This window comes from Ciona robusta, chromosome 2, assembly GCF_009617815.1.
Source record: "Ciona robusta chromosome 2, ASM961781v2".
Classification (NCBI taxonomy): Eukaryota; Metazoa; Chordata; class Ascidiacea; order Phlebobranchia; family Cionidae; genus Ciona; species Ciona robusta.
The window spans coordinates 5,223,734-5,243,138 of NC_143236.1; the positions used below are offsets into that span (position 1 = coordinate 5,223,734).

General features: G+C 32.3%; 1 protein-coding gene across 2 annotated transcripts in view; it reads right to left on the reverse strand.

Annotated features, from left to right (window-relative positions):
* Window positions 1-19,405, reverse strand: part of LOC149740465 (uncharacterized) — a 61,068-nt gene that overhangs the window by 17,119 nt on the left and 24,544 nt on the right. Inside the window, exons 54-106 of one of the 2 annotated variants that reach the window (XM_089873053.1) lie at window positions 18,997-19,191; window positions 18,685-18,801; window positions 18,435-18,608; window positions 18,038-18,157; window positions 17,730-17,912; window positions 17,366-17,488; window positions 16,905-17,081; window positions 16,472-16,597; window positions 16,077-16,256; window positions 15,701-15,817; window positions 15,372-15,551; window positions 15,037-15,162; window positions 14,611-14,790; window positions 14,190-14,309; window positions 13,690-13,872; window positions 13,326-13,451; window positions 12,863-13,045; window positions 12,450-12,572; window positions 11,909-12,091; window positions 11,548-11,670; window positions 11,014-11,196; window positions 10,649-10,768; window positions 10,413-10,586; window positions 10,192-10,311; window positions 9,849-10,031; window positions 9,466-9,588; window positions 9,220-9,399; window positions 8,909-9,037; window positions 8,498-8,674; window positions 8,120-8,236; window positions 7,625-7,804; window positions 7,403-7,528; window positions 7,057-7,239; window positions 6,681-6,800; window positions 6,324-6,506; window positions 5,972-6,091; window positions 5,640-5,825; window positions 5,286-5,423; window positions 4,955-5,137; window positions 4,701-4,817; window positions 4,236-4,424; window positions 3,903-4,025; window positions 3,565-3,744; window positions 3,278-3,400; window positions 2,761-2,940; window positions 2,341-2,460; window positions 1,800-1,979; window positions 1,446-1,571; window positions 1,110-1,295; window positions 811-936; window positions 556-738; window positions 352-468; window positions 82-267 (exon numbers count right to left, since the gene is read on the reverse strand). In XM_089873053.1, coding sequence (XP_089729179.1) covers window positions 82-267; window positions 352-468; window positions 556-738; window positions 811-936; window positions 1,110-1,295; window positions 1,446-1,571; window positions 1,800-1,979; window positions 2,341-2,460; window positions 2,761-2,940; window positions 3,278-3,400; window positions 3,565-3,744; window positions 3,903-4,025; window positions 4,236-4,424; window positions 4,701-4,817; window positions 4,955-5,137; window positions 5,286-5,423; window positions 5,640-5,825; window positions 5,972-6,091; window positions 6,324-6,506; window positions 6,681-6,800; window positions 7,057-7,239; window positions 7,403-7,528; window positions 7,625-7,804; window positions 8,120-8,236; window positions 8,498-8,674; window positions 8,909-9,037; window positions 9,220-9,399; window positions 9,466-9,588; window positions 9,849-10,031; window positions 10,192-10,311; window positions 10,413-10,586; window positions 10,649-10,768; window positions 11,014-11,196; window positions 11,548-11,670; window positions 11,909-12,091; window positions 12,450-12,572; window positions 12,863-13,045; window positions 13,326-13,451; window positions 13,690-13,872; window positions 14,190-14,309; window positions 14,611-14,790; window positions 15,037-15,162; window positions 15,372-15,551; window positions 15,701-15,817; window positions 16,077-16,256; window positions 16,472-16,597; window positions 16,905-17,081; window positions 17,366-17,488; window positions 17,730-17,912; window positions 18,038-18,157; window positions 18,435-18,608; window positions 18,685-18,801; window positions 18,997-19,191 — 8,100 coding nt within the window. The remainder of the gene's footprint in view (window positions 1-81; window positions 268-351; window positions 469-555; window positions 739-810; window positions 937-1,109; window positions 1,296-1,445; window positions 1,572-1,799; window positions 1,980-2,340; window positions 2,461-2,760; window positions 2,941-3,277; window positions 3,401-3,564; window positions 3,745-3,902; window positions 4,026-4,235; window positions 4,425-4,700; window positions 4,818-4,954; window positions 5,138-5,285; window positions 5,424-5,639; window positions 5,826-5,971; window positions 6,092-6,323; window positions 6,507-6,680; window positions 6,801-7,056; window positions 7,240-7,402; window positions 7,529-7,624; window positions 7,805-8,119; window positions 8,237-8,497; window positions 8,675-8,908; window positions 9,038-9,219; window positions 9,400-9,465; window positions 9,589-9,848; window positions 10,032-10,191; window positions 10,312-10,412; window positions 10,587-10,648; window positions 10,769-11,013; window positions 11,197-11,547; window positions 11,671-11,908; window positions 12,092-12,449; window positions 12,573-12,862; window positions 13,046-13,325; window positions 13,452-13,689; window positions 13,873-14,189; window positions 14,310-14,610; window positions 14,791-15,036; window positions 15,163-15,371; window positions 15,552-15,700; window positions 15,818-16,076; window positions 16,257-16,471; window positions 16,598-16,904; window positions 17,082-17,365; window positions 17,489-17,729; window positions 17,913-18,037; window positions 18,158-18,434; window positions 18,609-18,684; window positions 18,802-18,996; window positions 19,192-19,405) is intronic. The other variant, XM_089873054.1, reaches the window with a different exon arrangement.

Genomic DNA, 19,405 nt, shown 5'->3' on the forward strand with positions numbered 1-19,405 from the left:
CATTGTTATCTTAACACAACACAAAGGACATACGGCATAGGCAGCAATAGATGGCTGTATAAGTCATTAAACAAACTTTACCTTCACAGGTTGGGAAGCTTGTCCATTGGCCAGATTGCTGACATGTGACTTGGTTCGAACCCACACTGTTATAACCAGTGAGACATCTGTATCGTACAAAACTGCCCACAGTGTAATCATCGCTTGTTTTAAAAGTAAATATGATTTGTGCATTTGGAATTTGGTTTGGTGTTCTGCACTGTATAGCTGAAAAAACAAACAATATTAAAAAATTAGGTATAACTACTTAGGATCGAGGCATTCACAAGCCTAAAAAGAGTGATATGGTACCTGAGCATTGTTGTCCATCTTCTGAGTATCCTACCCGACATGTACATTCAAAACTTCCTGGTAAATTTCCACAAACTGCGTTTTCATTGCATGGGCTACTCAGGCATTCGTTAATATCTATAAAAGAGCAAAATAAAGTTTAAAAAAATAAATATAAATTTCCAGTATGAAATTATAAATTTAAAATGTTTGTGGTTTTATTACCTCTGCATGTTGGTTCTCGTGCAGACCACACACCATTCTGCTGGCATTCTGCACTGTCACTGCCACTAAGCTGGTACCCACTGTCACAAGTGTAGGAAACAGTATTTCCCAATGTAAATGGTCTAGTGCTATCTGTTGAAAGGGTGCCATGGCTTGGTGCTTGTCTGTCTGGACAGATAATCACTGAAAAAGAAACATTGTTTAAAGCTTGAGTGTTGGTTAAAAAGTTATAAAACCTAAAATAATATTACTTACAAGTACACTGCCTTCCATTTCCATGGTAACCATGGTTACAAGCACATGTATGTCCACCTTCGCTGTTTGTACATTCTGCATTATTGTCACACTGGTTCAAGTCAGGAGCTGAACACTCATTAATGTCTGAAATAATGTTGTGTGAAGTGTTAATGAACATATTTTAAAAATGTTTAAAAAAACAAAACCACTTTTTCATTACATTTTTATTTAAATTTTAACACATTGAAAACAAAACTATATACTAAAGATTTAGCCCACGATATAATGTTAAAAACTTTGAGAATAAAGCTGTGTACCTTGACATGTTGGCTCTTGATCAGACCATTGACCACTGCTTTCACATGTGATGGTTTCGACACCAACGATCTGGTAACCAGTTCTACAGATGAAGGTTACACTACTGTTAATATCATAATGAGTGAAAATAAAACGATCAGTAATTCTTCCATTGCTGGGAATGTTGGGTTGAGAGCAACGAACAGCTGTGGAAATAAGTAAACAGTTTCATTCATCTGATACATACAAAAAATTCAAATAAAATATTGCATATAACATAAAGAGAAACAAAAAGTTGTTGTCTAAATGACAAAAGTCTCATTATTTGTTACATTATGAACAGAACTTCTACTTACGTGAACAAAAGCTTCCATCACCACTGTATCCATCATTGCAAGAACAAGTGAAACTTCCAACTGTATTGGAACAAGTGGCTTGACTGTGGCATGGACTTGGTAGGGTAGGGTCACATTCATTCTTGTCTGTATAAAATGTTTATTAACGATTTATCAAAACAGAAATTACTATATTCTTATATAACAAAACTAGTGTTACATAAACCATCATTTTATTTACATAAACTCCCAAATTGATAAAACGAGGACCTACATTTACATATAATGACATTTTCTCCAATTAGGCAAGCAGAACATATTTATTTTTACAACCTATACCTCCTATTACAGAGCGTTTCTTTCAACAAAATTTACCTGTACAAGTTGGTTCCTCGTGTGACCAGGAGCCTGTGCTCTGACACGTAAGAGGTGTTTGGCTGTTAAGTTCATATCCATTGTTACATCTGAATATGGCAACATAGTTGACAACATATTCATCACGTGTGTTGCTGATGAAACCATTACTTGGGGCAGACAAGCTTGGACATGTGATTCCTGAATGGCAAAAAAAATAGAATATAATAATAAGTGAAGACTGAACAGGAGTTAAAAGGAAAATGGGTTCAGATCTGTTTTTTTTACATTATTATTCTAGAAGTATAGGTTATTTTGTAAGTTTTCTAATTTTCTTTTATAAATAAAGCTGCATTTTTTTTCTAAATGAGTTTTATAAAAAACTCAAAAAAATTTCGAAACCATTATGTTTAAATTGGCACAGAGATTGTAGTTTTCTGTTATAAAAACTGAAGAGTTTGCATGTTATATGTTATAAAAACTGTAGTTTGCACATATTATAAAAATTGGTATATGTTATAAAAAGTGTAATGCATGATATAAAAATGAAATATAAACTCACTTGTGCAAGAAGTAATTCCATCACCACTGTAACCTGTATTACAAGTGCAAACAAATGTTCCACCACGGTTGCTACAAGCAGCATCAGCATGGCATGGATTGTCTCGGCATTCATCAACATCTGTGAATTGGAATATTAGAAGATATTATTCTAGTGGTGAAGCTATTTTAAATCTCGCTGCATGTATATCAGTGCAAATGATTTGTAAAAAAAATACTCTGAAAAAATTGAGCATGATATTTTATGGTTTAAGGCTGAATGCTGCTACAATTGTTAGACCAAGTAACCTACAAACTTATTCGTGGTAACTCGTAAGCTGGCACAAGGTGTATAAAACAGAACACCCGTATCATAATGACTATCGTTTTCGGGCCTTGCAAGGATAAAGCAAGTCACATTCATTCATAAACATGAAATTACCTGTACACACTGGTGGGAAGTCTGAATACCTTCCCGTTGCAAGACAAGTAATAGTGCTTGATCCTTGAATGTTGTAACCATCATCACATTGATACTCCACCACGTCTTCATAGACATATCCACTCTTTGGATCAACTATACTGGCATGGCTTGGAACAATAGGTTCTCCACAAGATATTTCTGCATTGACAGAGATTCAAATTATTTACTATATACATATCTTCTGTAGGTTGTAAAATTTGGTCAGAAGGTATGCATTGTAAAATTAAATTATTTAAAGTTAAAAAAATATATTAGTAAAAGATCATAAACTAATGACTATACATACAACCTATAGAAAGTATGTAAGTAAAATCTAAACCACAAAAGCTCTGAGCTTCGTTGTCATATTTAAAGTAATAGTTTGTACATTCAAACAGAATACAATGTTAAACATTGTCACAAGAGATATTTATGAATTACTATATATCTATAAACAATAGTCTATATATATATATTGGTACTAAGTAGTACTTACTGCTGCACTGAATTCCATTTCCTTCGTATCCAGTATTGCAAGTACATCTGTAATCACCAATAAAGTTCACGCACTCAGCATTTTCATCACAAGGGCTGTCACCCTCAGTGCATTCATTTACATCTGTAAAATTATTGAATTCAACAGATTGTATTACTTGAACTAGATGACAGTCTTTACCATTGCTAAAAAAGTTTACTTTTTATATTTTTAAAAAAAAAAATTACAAAAACAATTAAAATGTTTTTGTGTAAAAGTATAAAATAAATATAAATAAATTTTCATACCAACACATGATGGTTCAGATCCTGACCATGCTCCATCATCACCACAAGTTAAAGTAGCATCCCCACTTATTGTGTAACCAGGGTTACAAGTGAAAGTAGCAACAGACCCAATCACATTTCCATTTAGGGACAAAGAGAATGAACCGTGGCGAGAACTTAAAAGATTTCGGCAAGTAATTTCTGAAAGAGTTTTATTTTTCATTATACAAAACAACATTTTTTTATTAAAAACCTTTAAGAGAAATTTTTTATGGTACATAGTTATACTTTTCAATAACTGATCTTATTTTTATGAGTTAAACATTCTATTTTTATACAAGGGAATAATAAAGACTTACCTTCACATACAAAGCCAGTTCCAGTGTAACCGCTGTTACAAGTGCAAGTGAAACTTCCAACTGAATTTTCACATCTTGCGTTTGAATCGCATGGTCTTATTCGTGAAGAACATTCATCAACATCTGAAATGAAGAAAAATTTCCCAACTTATTTCTAATTGAAAAATGCACACACTCATCAATCAGTTTTAAAAAAACAATTTAAGGTAAAGAACACCTTCAGTTATATTTTTTTACCAATCTCTCACAACCTATTCCCAGTTAAAAATCCACACACTCACCAACAAGTCTCACAAAACAATTAAAAAAATAATTATTTGATTATATTTTCACCTTGACATGTTGGAAAGTCAGATGACCACACGCCAGTTTCCAAACAGGTAAGTTCGTTATCTCCATCCATAACAAAGCCAGTGTTGCAAGCATATCTAACAACACTGTTCCTGATGTAGCCATTACTTCCAGCAAATGTGGAAACAATTCGACCGTTAACAATCTGCTCTGGATCCCTGCATTGAATTACTGCAAAACAAAGGTTGTGTATTTATATATGTTTGAAAAAAACAGTCTAATAAAAATAGAAATTTAAATTCAATAAAACTCTGTGAGTATAATAGTATAATATAATAATAACTTTATTTGTATCTTTGATTTTGGTACCAAAGAATTAAAAATATTTTAAACAAAAAGACTGGATATAGTGACAAAACAGCAGTTGTTAAAACACACTTACAGTTAAAAGCATTTTTGCATTTAATTTGAAGAAAATAAGCGTGGTAAAGTAAAGTAAGTACTTACATGTGCAGATTTGGCCATCTCCTGAATAACCATCGATACACACACATTCAAATCCACCATCGCGGTTGTTACAAATAGCATTATCCCCACATGGATTCCGACCGCATTCATTTATATCTGAAAAGTTAAATTCATTAATTAAAATGAACCAGCATTTGTACTTGTGAAAACATAATGTTTAAAAGAGAATTTTGTTAAAGTATTTATGGAAACAAATTATTGAATTTTTTAGTAAGTAATATAAAATACATTACCAGTGCACACGGGTGTATTGCTGCTCCAAAAACCATTCTCTTGGCAGGTCGCACTGTTAATACCACGAAGAGTGAAACCTCTGTCGCATGAATATGAAACAGTGTTTCCAAGTAAAAAGGGGGAAGAACTTTCAGATGTAACACTGCCACGACTTGGAGCAGGTCGATCGTCACAAGTAATCACTAAACAAATTTTACATAAAATTTTAGGTCTTTTTTTATGGAGAAAAATTGAACTAGCAATTATAATCACTGCAAACAGTAGTAGTAAATTGATGATTTTAAATGACTAACTGAGGAGTAAAAGCTATATTCGTGCATATATTCTTACGTTCACATGTTCTTTGAGCTGCTTTATTGCCAGGTCCTCGGTATCCATGGTTACAAGTGCAGAAAAATCCACCAGCAACATTTGTACATTCCGCATTTTCATCACATGGGCTGATGTTTGCAGAACATTCATCAGTATCTGCAAAATTTATCAATGAATTTATTGAAGTATAGGACAAAAGACAACAGTCTTCCTGAATTTGTGTCATATTACATTTGTGATCATTTTGCACAAATTGTGGGTTGTAACAAGAATCTTTTGTAAAAGACAGTAATGCACAAACTGTTCTTAACTTTTTAACACAATTTACCTTATGCTGACATATAAAACAGGCATAATATGACACATATATACCTGTGCAAGTTGGTTCATCAGAGGACCATGAACCATCATCTTCACAAGTGATAGTTGCATCACCAACCAAGTCGTACCCACTGTTGCATTGGAAAGTTACAGTTGAACCAATGTCGTATTTCAAGAAGATTCTGCTGCCAACAATTCTACCCTGATCAGGATGGCTTGGTCTATTGCACTGAATTTCTGTAAATCATAAAAATAGTTTAATCAATACTTAATTTTCTTTATCTAGGTTTATATTATAAAAAAATAAAAAACAATTTAAATGTTTTTAAAAATCAGCTATATTTAGAACAGATTTTACAAAATATTATCTTTATGTATCTTACTTGTGCAAGATATTCCATCACCACTGTATCCGTCCTTGCATGTGCAAGTGTAACTACCATCAGTGTTTTCACAGTTAGCATTAGATGAACATGGGAAAACGGTGTTGCATTCGTTTGTATCTAAATAGTTAAGATAATTTTACTTTTAAATAAACTGCCAATGCCTAATTTTGAAATAGATTAACCTTGAAATATTTGCACTTTTTTGAAAAATTAATACTATGTGAGAATATTGTTAAAACATGAAAAAAAGGATAGAAAAATTATTTTCAAAAAACTAGGAAGTAAATGTGGAAGCATAGGAAAAATATATATAGTAAAAAGCTCCTATAGAAAGCTGCTAAAATTTTACCTTCACATGCTGGTGGAGTGGAAGACCACCGACCAGTACCCAAACAAGTCAAACTGCTTATTCCTATTACAGTGTAGCCAGTGTTGCATGAGTATGTTGCAGTTGTTCCAAGGGGGTATGGCGTATCTTCATCAAATGTTACAGAACCTCTTACTGGTGCAGAAAGCTCAACGCATGTGATTACTGGAAAGCAGAAGATGAATAAAAAATTAGGATTAAAAAGCTTTTGACGTTTTTTAATGTTTTTAAATGTAAGCAGAACTTAAAAATTACATTTTCCTGAATAAAGCAAACTTTTATTTTTTTTGTTTTAGTTGTAAAAATTTATCAGTATAATAATAAATCAGTTCAACTTACACTCGCAGGTATCTCCCACTTTCCTGAACCCAGAGTTGCAAGTGCATTGATAACTTCCACGTGTGTTGGTGCACACTGCGTTTTCGTCACATTTCGTTGGATCATCACATTCATTAATATCTGAATAACGTTGTTTCAGTTAATAATGAACATTAGATAAAATAGCATTAGACACAAAAGTATTTTTATAGCCATTTTTTATAAGTAATTTAATGAATTAAACTTTTATTATTTTAAAACTATTGGGTGTTAATTGAGTGCAATATACACTATTTTTCAAACACTAAAAACGATAAATATTTAATTTTATTAAATGGATATATAAATTTTAAACATATTTTTAAACAATAATATTCTCAACATAAGTTTCCATTACCTTCACACTGTGGTCTTTCATCTGACCAAGTACCATCTGCTTGGCATACAATGACCGCATCACTAACCAACTGAAAGCCAGAATTGCATGAAAATGTAACTTCAGTTAAGATTGGGTATGGACTTGTACGACGTGGAGTGAAACTTCCATGTGCGATTGGTAGCAAGATGCCACAGGTAATTTCTGCACAGTAAGAATTTTTGTTATAGCTTAGCATCTATTAAATTTGAATGCACAGTATACATGCTTGAAAGATATACCATAAAGGGCAGAAAATGTAAAACTAACTTAGGTTAAATGCTAGTTTTTCTGGCAAGTACCCATATACAAGTAAATTCTAACTTACGTGAGCAAAAGCTTCCATCACCACTGTATCCATCATTACAGGAGCAAGTATAACTTCCTTGTGTATTGGAACAAGTGGCTTGACTGTGGCATGGACTTGGTAGGGTAGGGTCACATTCATTCTTGTCTGTAAATAGATTTTTAGACACATTTTTAGTCACCACCCCACAATATTGAATGTAAGGTTTCAAACACATTTAGTCAATGCATATTTTATTTTTACCTTCACAAGTTGGTTCAACATCTGACCAATCACCAGACTCCATGCACCTCAGTGGTGTCCTTGAGCTGAGGGCATATCCATTGTTGCAACGGAACACTGCAGTGTTGCCAGATACATATTCATCACGTCGGTTGCTGATGAAACCATTGTCTGGCGCATTTAGGTCTCGACATGTGATACCTAAAAAAATATGATCAATAAATTAATATTATTGATAAACCTTGGTAATAGGGTTTTCTGAAAAGCAGAAGATGAATAAAAAAAATAGGATTAAAAAGCTTTTGACGTTTTTTAATGTTTTTAAATGTAAGCAGAACAATAGGGTTTAAACCAAAATGGAGCTACAGTAAAGGTTTTACTTTTTTACACTAAATAGAAAGAGATAAATTAAGATTATTTAACAAGTAAACTACACTCTTTAAAGGAAAGAAATATCCTACTTTTTGTGCAAAATATTTTTCTTTGATTATATAACTTTTATAATAGACAACTTACGTGTGCAAGTGTCTCCATTTCCTTGGTAACCACTGTTGCATGTACATGTGAAATCTCCTCTGATGTTTGTGCAGGCTGCGTTTACATCACACGGACTGCTGCTACATTCATTTACATCTAAAAAGAGAATGTAGGTATACAGCAAAAGGCTAAAACAAGTTGTTAAAAGCAATTTATATTTTTTATATAAGTATTCTGACATAGATTTAATTACCATTACATAAAGCCCCTTTTGATGTCAAAATTCATATATACATTTAAATCAATAAATAAAGGTTGATGCAGTTAAATTAAAGCTTCAATAAACAAATATCCCTTATTAAAATGCTAAAAGTATTTGATGTCAGCAAAATATTGACTTTACATATTAAGCTTTACCTGTGCAAGTTGGCGGAAGATCGGAGAAATGTCCATTATCTGTGCATGTGATACTAGCACTACCCATAAGTGTAAATCCAACACCACAAATGTATTCGGCTACTTCTCCAACTCTGTAACTTTCCTGAGGTGAGAGGAGTTCAGCAAACTGGCTTGATGGGGTGGAACATGTGATTTCTAAAAATAAATTCACAATTTTAGAATAAAAAACAAATCAGTTGGATCAACCAAATATATGACACTTAGTTCTGCCAAATAAAACCAATTTTAGCTTTATTAAAAATACAGAGTGTTTTCATAGCCTTTTCTATCAAAGTGAACAACTAACTTTATTGTGTGCCAGTATCAAAAAAAAAATTATTTTGTTTTATAACTTAAGTGTTGGACCCTAAGATTGGTCATAAATTTTACCTTCACATGAAAGACCATCACCAGTGTATCCAGAATTGCATGTGCATATGAAACTTCCCTGAATATTTTCACAGGTTGCACTGGCATCACAAGGATTAGTAATGATATCATCATTGCACTCATCAATGTCTAAATAAATTTAAAAAGTTAACAAAATAGCCTTTAACTTTAATAATTCAGAAAGATGAAATATTTGTTTTGTACAAAAATGCAACAAAAATAAGTTTTACAGAAGTAAGTTGTCTTGGCCATATTATTTTGAAAATCACATTGTTAAATTACAACATAACTGTGTTGTGTTTAAGTCTTACCAACACACAACGGCTCAGGATGAGACCACTGGCCATTTGATTGACACACAAGGCTCTCTTCCCCATCAATCTGGTAACCACTCAAACAAGTGTATGTAACAGTTTCATTTATGCTGTACTCAAGAAGGTGGCGATCTAAGTTTCCTTTCAAAATCTCTGCTGGCTTTTGGCACTTGATTTCTGCAGAAGAGAAAATTCTGAAAAACTGAACTTATTGCATCATAAAAGTAAGATGTGATAACGTACCTTCACAGAAAATACCAGTTCCAGTGTAGCCACTGTTGCAAGTACAAGTAAAACTTCCAACAGAATTTTCACAACTTGCATTTGAATCACATTCGTTTAACCGAGGGGTGCATTCATTAATATCTAAGAAACATAAAGTGTTATGAAACTGCACAAAGGAATAACTACTATGCTCATTGCAAAATTTCATACACCTCATGTCACTCTGCAAGTTATAATGTGTATAACTTTGTGGGTGATACATTTTTACATTGTTTTTCACATAATTTTATAGTAATATCCATTATGTGCGCCAAATCAGGTATCTTTTGGTTAAAACATCAGAACTTAACAACTGACAGTGCTAATAATAAATAATATTAAAATCAATTTGAAATAATTACCTTCGCAAGTTGGTGGTTGTTCTGACCAAAGACCATCAGAAGTGCATTGAATAATTTGACTTCCGGTAAGTTGGTAACCAGTGTCACATCTGTATCTTACAAATGAGTTTACATCATATCGTCGTTGAAGTTCTGGATGCAAGCTTCCATTATCCAGTGAAGAGAGTTCAGCACACGTTATTTCTGGAATAAAATAAATAAATAGGTAAATTGATATTTTAAAGATACACTATGATAAATTGTACACAGATCTCAACGCAGACATTCTATAAAAAGCTTCTTTTTGTGAAGAATCAAAGTAGATAACAAACACTTATTATTATTCAGTATATCTTGAACATACTTGTGCAAACTTCTCCAGTTCCAGTATAATCTTGATCACATTGGCATGTGTAACTTCCAATAGTATTGGAACAAGTTGCATGAATGTCACATTGAGCTCCAGTGATGCACTCGTTCTCATCTACAAAATAAATTTGGAAGAATAAAAATATCACTATTGAAAAATCATTATTTTTGAACAATGAAATGAAAAATATCAATAGATTGGTTATATATATGAACCTATGCACTGAGGTGGAGATTTAGACCAACTTCCACTTGATAAACATGTACGGGTAGTTGCTCCATGAATGACATAACCAGTGTTGCATAAATATGTTGCTGTACCGCCAACAGTCTGTGAGGGAATGGTAACCGTGCCAGAAGTTGGATTTGAAAGGGAACCACACTGTATTTCTGAAAAAAAAATTGTAATTAATTTTGGTCAGAATTAGGTTTGACTTTTATTAGGTTGTTACCAGTGCAAGTTTCTCCATCGCCAGTATATCTTTCATTACAGGAACAGGTATAACTTCCAGGGGTGTTATCGCAAGATGCATTTGGATCACATGGTGTGTTTTGTGTGCACTCATCATTGTCTAAATTGGGAAAATTAAACCACATCATATATTTGCCTGTAATTTTAACTAAACAACAATTTGAAAATATTTTCAACATTTCAGTCAGTTCAAAATCAAGAAAGTGATAAAATAATTAAGCTGAACATAAAAGTACAGTAAATATTAAGCATAGAGGTAAAAAATAACAAAAACAATGTAGTTTTAAAGCATATGTAAAGAATGTGGTTTTAAAGCATAAGTAAAAATTTAATAAAACAATTTACCTTCACAGGTTGGTGGATCAGCAGACCATGAACCATCAGATTGGCAAGTTATGGTATCTTCTCCCACCATTCCATACCCACCATTGCATTCATATGTGATGGTGTTGGTTGCAATGTATCGTGTTCGTGTTTGTGAAACAATAGAAGCATAGGCAGGTGTATTGGGAATGAAACATTCATTTGCTGTAATAAAAAGTTACATCTAAACAGATTTGCACAAGAAAGAAATAGACCTATTATATGAAGTGTTTTTACATATACCTTGGTTTATTAATAGATTTAAAAACATATAAAGACATATATATGTAAAAAAACTTAAATTAATGTACCTATTTCCTGTTTAAATAACAAAAATCAATTTTATAACAATATTTTTAAACAATAACATATTTAAACATATAAAGACATACATATGTAAAAAAAACTTAAATTAATGTACCTATTTCCTGTTTAAATAACAAAAATAAATTTTATAACAATATTTTTAAACAATTACTTATTTAAACATATAAATTTAAAATTGCAAGTACATACGTTCACAATTGAAGCCATCACCATTGAAACCCTCTCGACAGGTACAGCTGTATGAACCAATGTTATTTCTACATTCTGCATCATCATGGCAACTATCACTGTTTTGTCTGCACTCGTTGATGTCTGGAAAAAAAAAAGAAAAAGGTTTGAAAAACTTATCGAATATATTGCTTTATTTAAATCGACAGGAAACCAGTCTTCATCCAAAAGGAGCTGCAAGTTTAGAATGTGTGAATACAGCAAGAGATTTTATACTTATAAGCACTTGTACTAAAAGTAATACAAAATAAATGTTAATAAAAAGCAATGCATTATACCTACTACAATACTTTCATATAAACACATTATTAATCATATTTACCTGTACATGAAGGTGGAACCTCTGACCACAATGCGTTTCCTAAACAAGTGGCACTTGCTGAACCTGACATCCTGTATCCTGGATTACACTGGTACACAACGTTGGTACCAACATATATATTGGAGGTAGTTAAAAGTCGGTATGTTCCGTGATCAATGCGAACAGGACGAATACACTTAACGCCTGAAATTTTACAAAATTTTATTATTTAATTTATTATATTAATTTTCGTTTTATTACAATTTCACAGCTGAAATTTAAAGACATTTTATTCTAATTTCATTACATTTCTTATCATAATACCCATTTTATTTTAGTTTTATTGTTTTTATTTATTTTGCCTTTAACTTTCACTTCCATTATGTAATGCTAGAATAGTTAATATAGTCAATTTTCATCTCTATTGCTTTTTATTGTTTCTCCAAAAGCAGACAAAAATAATTACCTCGAAAGCAAAAATTCAGATGTTTTTATAAAATACTCTTAACAAAAAAATATAAATTATTATTAAAAATTGGAGCAATCCAGTTTGGACTCTTACGTGAGCAAAAGTTTCCATCTCCGCTGAATCCTTCATTACAGTTGCATTCATAGGAACCAGGTACATTTACACATGTTGCATCAGGAGAGCATGGCGATACAGTTGCCAAGCACTCATTTTCATCTAAAAATATTGAGAAGTTTAATTATAATGAAGTAAGGTAGCCACAATAACCATTTTGTTTTAGAAACACTGAATTTCTGTATAGTTATAAACTTGTTTTACTCTTTTTGTCACCTTAGTTAGTTTACTCTTTTCAAAATTGAAATAAAAATAGAAAAAAATTGTAATTTCAGTAGAAAGAACACATATTTGCAAAGTTTTTAACAAGATTATTACAAGGTTCACAACAGAAATAAATATGCAACAACAAAAAATGTCTCGATAAACAAGAAAACAACTTCAAACCCTACCTTCGCAGGTTGGAGGTGGAGATGACCATCTTCGGTCTCTCATGCACGTGGCGAACTCCGTACCAACCAACTCGTATCCTTCCTCACACATGTAACGCACAGATTGGTCCACCAACCACTTGGTACGAGAAGTTGGAGAAATTTTTCCGTTTCGTGGTGCTCTTGGGGCAGGACAATCAATCACTGTTGGAAAGATAGTTTAGTTAAATTACATTATTTTAAGGATTGATTTCATAACAGAGTTAATTTGTACTTTTTTCGTTTTTTTTACAAGTTTGGTTGGAAACTTTCTTTTACAAGTTTATTTGCTATTTTTACCTATACCATATACGTAGAGTGAAACATTTTACTTCTAGCACGGTTTTCTTATACCATACACATAGTGTTACAAATTTCTTTCTAACATTTTTTCAAATATAGATATATGAACAATATGACATTTATAAACAGTATTTGGACTTACATGTGCAATCTATACCATCACCAGTGTATCTGTCATTGCATGAACATGAGAATGAGCCATCAGTATTTGTACAAGATGCATTTCGTGAGCATGGGAAGTTGTTTGGCCTCAAACATTCATTCACATCTTAAGCAGAAAAACGTTTGTTAATTTCAAATATTTGAATTTGAACTAAAAAGGAATATTGTAAGAATTAAAGTAAATTTTTATAAAAACTAGTACACGATTCAATAATTATGTACGTTTCATAGAGAGTTAATATTAAAAAGTTTAAAATGCTTGGTCCCTGTGTTTTTGTGCATTTCTATTAAAATAACTTTTACAATTTCAATAACAAAATAACTGTATACCAGTATAAACTTACCAATGCATCGTGGAACTCTAACTGACCAAGAACCGCTTGGGAGGCAGGTAAGAGACGTGGTGTGTGACAGGCTATAACCATTGTCACAAGAGAATGTAACCACATTACTTATCACATATGGGGAGGAATTTCGAGATGACAGGGAACCGTGAGTTGGAGCAACCAGATCATCACAAGTTATCACTGTATTAAGATATGTTTGAAAATGTTATATTAATATGTTAAAGAAAATATAATCAAACACATGTAAATATTTCAAAATGTCCAAAAGAAGAACAGTTAGAAAAAATCTGTTATTTGGTGGTAGCTATGCTAAACTAATTAGGTTCTTTGATGTCCCAATTTAATTGGTCTAACCATTTAAATTTTTATATAATTTAAATCTCTAAAGATATTACAAGTTAACAAATTAAACAGTCGTATGCTTCCACCTCTTAGGTTTAATCTTTACAAGCTGTTAAAAAGAAGTATTTTCCTAGCTTAATAATAAAGTTACTTACATTCACAGGTCAATCCATTTCCTCTGTACCCTTCATTACATGAACATTCAAAGCCACCTCTTATATTTGTGCACCTTGCATTTTCATCACACGTGGTAGGGTCTTGGCATTCATTTATGTCTAAAAAAGAAGAAAAATAATTTTATTACGAGTTAAAATAGAAAAATTGTATCAAATGGTTAAAATAACTAAATAGATCGTATAAAATTGTAAAAAAGAGAGTCTCATACCTCCCAGTAACTTAAAACAATAAAAATAACATTAGAGGAGATGATACTTAAGGTTTGAAAGCATATAAACATTTAGTCTACTTATTCTTTCCTATTTTTTTAAAATTCTTTTTTATAAAGTCTTTTTATTCTTTTCCTATTTTAATAAAAAAAATTAAAATTTTAATAAAAACAAGCAATCTTACACTTACCAACACAACGTGGTCTGGCAGGTAACCATGCACCATTTGATTGGCAAGTTATTGTTGAACTGCCTTGTATTTGGTAACCATCATTACACGTATGGGTGACAACATCGTTAAGTCGGTATGGAGGAAGTCTTGGGGTGAATTGACCATTCAGGATTGGGGTCAATGCTCGGCATGTTATTTCTGTGGTGGAATATAAAAAATTAAAGTAAATATAAAAAATGTTTTGAGGCATTTGACTATATTGTACTACAAAATGGTGTTTAGAAAAAATGTTTGTTTATTTTACCATTGAGTTGTGATGAGTTTTAGGTAATAATATAATAATACCTTTATTTGTGGCTTCGATTAGGGTAGCAAAGATTTAGAAATGTTTTAAACAAAAAGTCTGAATATAGCGATGAGTCATTTTTTCTCGGATAAATTTACCTGTGCATAAGTGACCATCACCACTGTATCCATCATTACAGGAGCAAGTATAACCGCCTTGTGTATTGGAACAAGTGGCTTGACTGTGGCATGGACTTGGTAGGGTAGGGTCGCATTCGTTCTTGTCTGTAAATAAAAATGAAGATTTCTTCAGGTAAATATACTACAATACATTATAAATGAAAAAACATGTATTCTCAAATAAAGGGAAAAGGTCATTTTTTAAAACTATTAAAAGTGGTACACACTAGCTAACATAATTTATATGTGTGTTACAAAATTTATGTCATTAACGTAACTAACAACTTTTTACTAAATTCAAATAATTGCTTTACCTTCGCAGGTTGGTTCAGGCTCTGACCAAATTCCATCAACTGTACAAAGAATACTTCGAGAACCAATTCTCTCGTAACCAAGGTGACAAGTGAAGAAGACAGTGTTGCCATAGTAATAAGTTGGCCTTGGATTGCTGATTAAACCATTGCTGGGTGACACTGGGTCACTACAAGAAATTCCTACAAGTAAAACAAAACACATTTTTTACACATTTGTCTGAAATAATCTTTTAAAAGTGAAATTTTTGCTAAAGTGACACCAGAGCTTCACCTTTTAAAATATTCATGATATTGAAGTAAAACCATCATTGCAACTTATGAAAACTTACGTTGACAAGTAGTTCCATCACCAGAGTAGCCAGTGTTACAGGTGCATGAAAATGTACCACGAATATTAGTACAAGCTGCATTTTCGTCACATGGACTTTCTCGACATTCGTTTACATCTACATTGTAAATTTTGTTAAGATTAAGCTCAATCAGACATATATCATCAAATAATTAAACTGTTTTATCTTTTAATGTAAACCTAATTGAGCATTACTAAGAGTTACAACAAGGATAACAACTACATATAAATTTTTTTATCCTCCAAAAAATAATAAAACAAGTTTTTAGGCAGGATTGCTGTATACCAGCTATTGTAAAGTAACGAACACCTAACTTTAGAATACGCTGGCCTGTCATCATTTATTTATTTTCTACCTGTGCAGGTAGGCGGGTTGTCGGAGAAAAATCCAGTTTCGAGACAAGTGAGTTGCCTGGATCCAACCATGGTGTAGCCGGAGGGGCAAGCATAAGTGGCAACTTGGTCAACCAGATAGACACTTTGTGGTTGCACAAAGATTACAACTCCAGTTGTAGATTTTGGTGTGCATGTTATCTCTGCAAAAAAAGCTTCAGTTATGAACATTTTACAATGAAATAAACACAAATTTTTAATACATACAATTTCTATAAATGGGTTATAATACTCTCATTGTCTGTACACATTTTCAATCATTAAAAAAATTATTAGGTTTTAAAAATATCCAATCTATAAAACAATTAACCAAGTTGGGCTTTTAGTTATAAATTTTAGTTATAATATTTTTACTCACGTGTGCATGAGAACCCATCCCCAGTATATTTGTCATTACATGTGCAAGTAAATGAGCTCATTGTGTTTTCACAAAAAGCATTAGTGTCACAAGGTCCAGAGCCAGTAGCAGAACACTCATTAATATCTGCAAAGAAATTTCATTTCTGCTTTGATATGGTTATATATTTGATTTATATGATTATATATTTGTTAAACACATTTATTTCCCTGCCTACAAAAAAATTTTAGCATGTGTTAAAAGTGTGACTAAACTTATAAAACAATATAAACAATAACTTTGTTTCTCTTTTCGCTTACGATAGCAGAATTGAAAAATATTCATAACAAAATAGAGTAAAAGGCGACAAAATATCGGTTTTTAAATCATGCTTACACTTAAAAACATATTTTAAATCTCACAATCTGTAAAAAAACATTCTAAGCTTTCAAACCTGTGCATGTAGGTTCCGGAGTGTTCCATTCACCATCAGCATTACAAACCATGACTTGATCCCCTTGCATTTCATAACCATGGTCGCACGTGAATTGAACCCTGCTGCCCACAGCATAGGTGGCTTGTGAGGTGAAAGAGCCATGGTTGATTGTAAGTGGATCTCGGCAACGCAGTTCTGGGGAAAAAGACAATCATAATGAATTTAATCCATTTACCCTTGCGTTGCAGGTGAGGACGGACTTTATAACACATGTGTTCAGTTTAATGCACCTCGTTCCTGTTTACAAATGATCATGTATGTAACTTTGTGGGTGATTATTTTGACTTGGAAGTTGCATTTTTGTTATATAACAAGCATATAAAGAAGACTGTTAGATTTGAAACTTTTTATAAACTGAGCTACTACAAACACATTGTAATGAATTACATAACATATTGGTAAATTATTGGAATTCTCACCTTCACATACAAAGCCAGTTCCAGTGTAACCGCTGTTACAAGTGCAAGTGAAACTTCCAACTGAATTTTCACATCTTGCGTTTGAATCGCATGGTCTTATTCGTGAAGAACATTCATCAACATCTGAAGTTTTTCGCACAGCATTTATAAAATATAACCATATTATAAACACAGGTAAAATGAAAAACATAGAAATATAAGTAAACAGTAAAACACACATGGTCAAATTTTAAATGCGGAACTAATTTAACATAGGGACCATTTTTTATATACATAAATTTAAGAGGTTAGGTAACTTTTTTAAATAAACTGCCTATGAATATTAGAAACATGTCCAATCCCAAAATAACATTATTGCCTGTACCTTCACAAGTTGGTGGTTGTTCTGACCATAAACCATCAGAAGTGCATTGAATAATTTGACTTCCAGTAAGTTGGTAACCAGTATCACATCTGTATCTTACATCTGAGTTTACATCATATCGTCGTTGAAGTTCTGGCTGCAAACTTCCATTATCCAGTGAAGGGAGTTCAGCACACGTTATTTCTGAATACAAACAAGAAATAAAAGGTTTTTAATGGCACTAACTTATTTGAATCAAAAAATTCATATGAGTCTGTTTTCCACAGTTTCACTAGTTGTATCTTGATAGATATAGAGCTTGAACGTACTTGTGCAAACTTCTCCAGTTCCAGTATAATCTTGATGACATTGGCATGTGTAACTTCCAATAGTATTGGAACAAGTTGCATGAATGTCGCATCGGGCTCCAGTGATGCACTCGTTCTCATCTACAATGTGATAATATCATTTGAAAACAGATACACAACAAAAAGTATAACATATAAAACTTTAAATTGAAAGGTAAAATGTAGAATTCGGCATTACCATTCATCCCACTGATAAAACTAAAAACCATTGAGTTAAATGACATGTATATTTATAATAGGTTGAAGCATACATTTTCAAATCTTTTTCAAATGATGTTTTAAAAACTTGAGACTCAAAACAGCTGTGGTTTATTTAAAATCAGATATTTTTTACCTAAACTCTGTAAAAAATTCTTACCAACACATGCAGGAGGTTCACTGGACCATCTTCCATTTGAAAAGCATGTGATAACTTGAGGGCCATCCAAACGATAACCGGTATTACACTCGTAATTTGCAACACCTTGTACATTACGAGAAGTTATGGTAACGCTGCCAGATGCTGGGTTGTTCAGTGCCGGACATAAAATTTCTGCAAAAAAATCATCCATATTAAGATATAACCAACAAATTTGAACTTATTTGTTTTTTTTTAGATTAAATCTAACCTGTACAGGTAGATCCGGAGCCTGAGTATCCTTCATTACATGTACAAGTGTAACTTCCAATTTGATTTCTGCATGAAGCATTTGGATCACACGGTTGCTCTTCACACTCGTTAATATCTGAAAATAATTCGCAAAAAATATAAAATTTAACTTTAAATGTGGAACTTTACCAAATTTAGTTTTAAAATTTGAATTTTTAACTTAATTAAAGCATATCTAAGAACAGTGTATATAAGTTGCATAATAATATCTCACACTTACATTGCAAACGTTTTGATGCAATACAACTTGTAAAGCTTTAAATATAAATACCTGAGCAGGTTGGAGGCCGGTTTCCATTAGTCCAAGCACCGTCAGGTTGACATGTTGCATTTTCTGACCCACTCAGTGAGAATCCATCCCTGCACGAGTAGATTACATAATCGTTGGACACCCATTTATCTTGTGGGGCAACTACTGGGAAGATGAAGCCGTTGAATGGACGCCGGGGGTGTGGGCACTCAATCACTGTAAATAATAAACAGGGGGTAAGTTTAGATAAAGTAAAATGATAAGGTTTTTGGTTCTGATATTCAAATTAAAAATATAACTCAAGGTAAAATGTCATTAATTATTATACTTTAACTATCAAGTAAATAATTTTTTAAAAATATTCAGAAAAAGCATTTGAGGTCATAAAAATTTAGTAGTAATGAGTTAAGTCATATTGAAAAGAAAATAG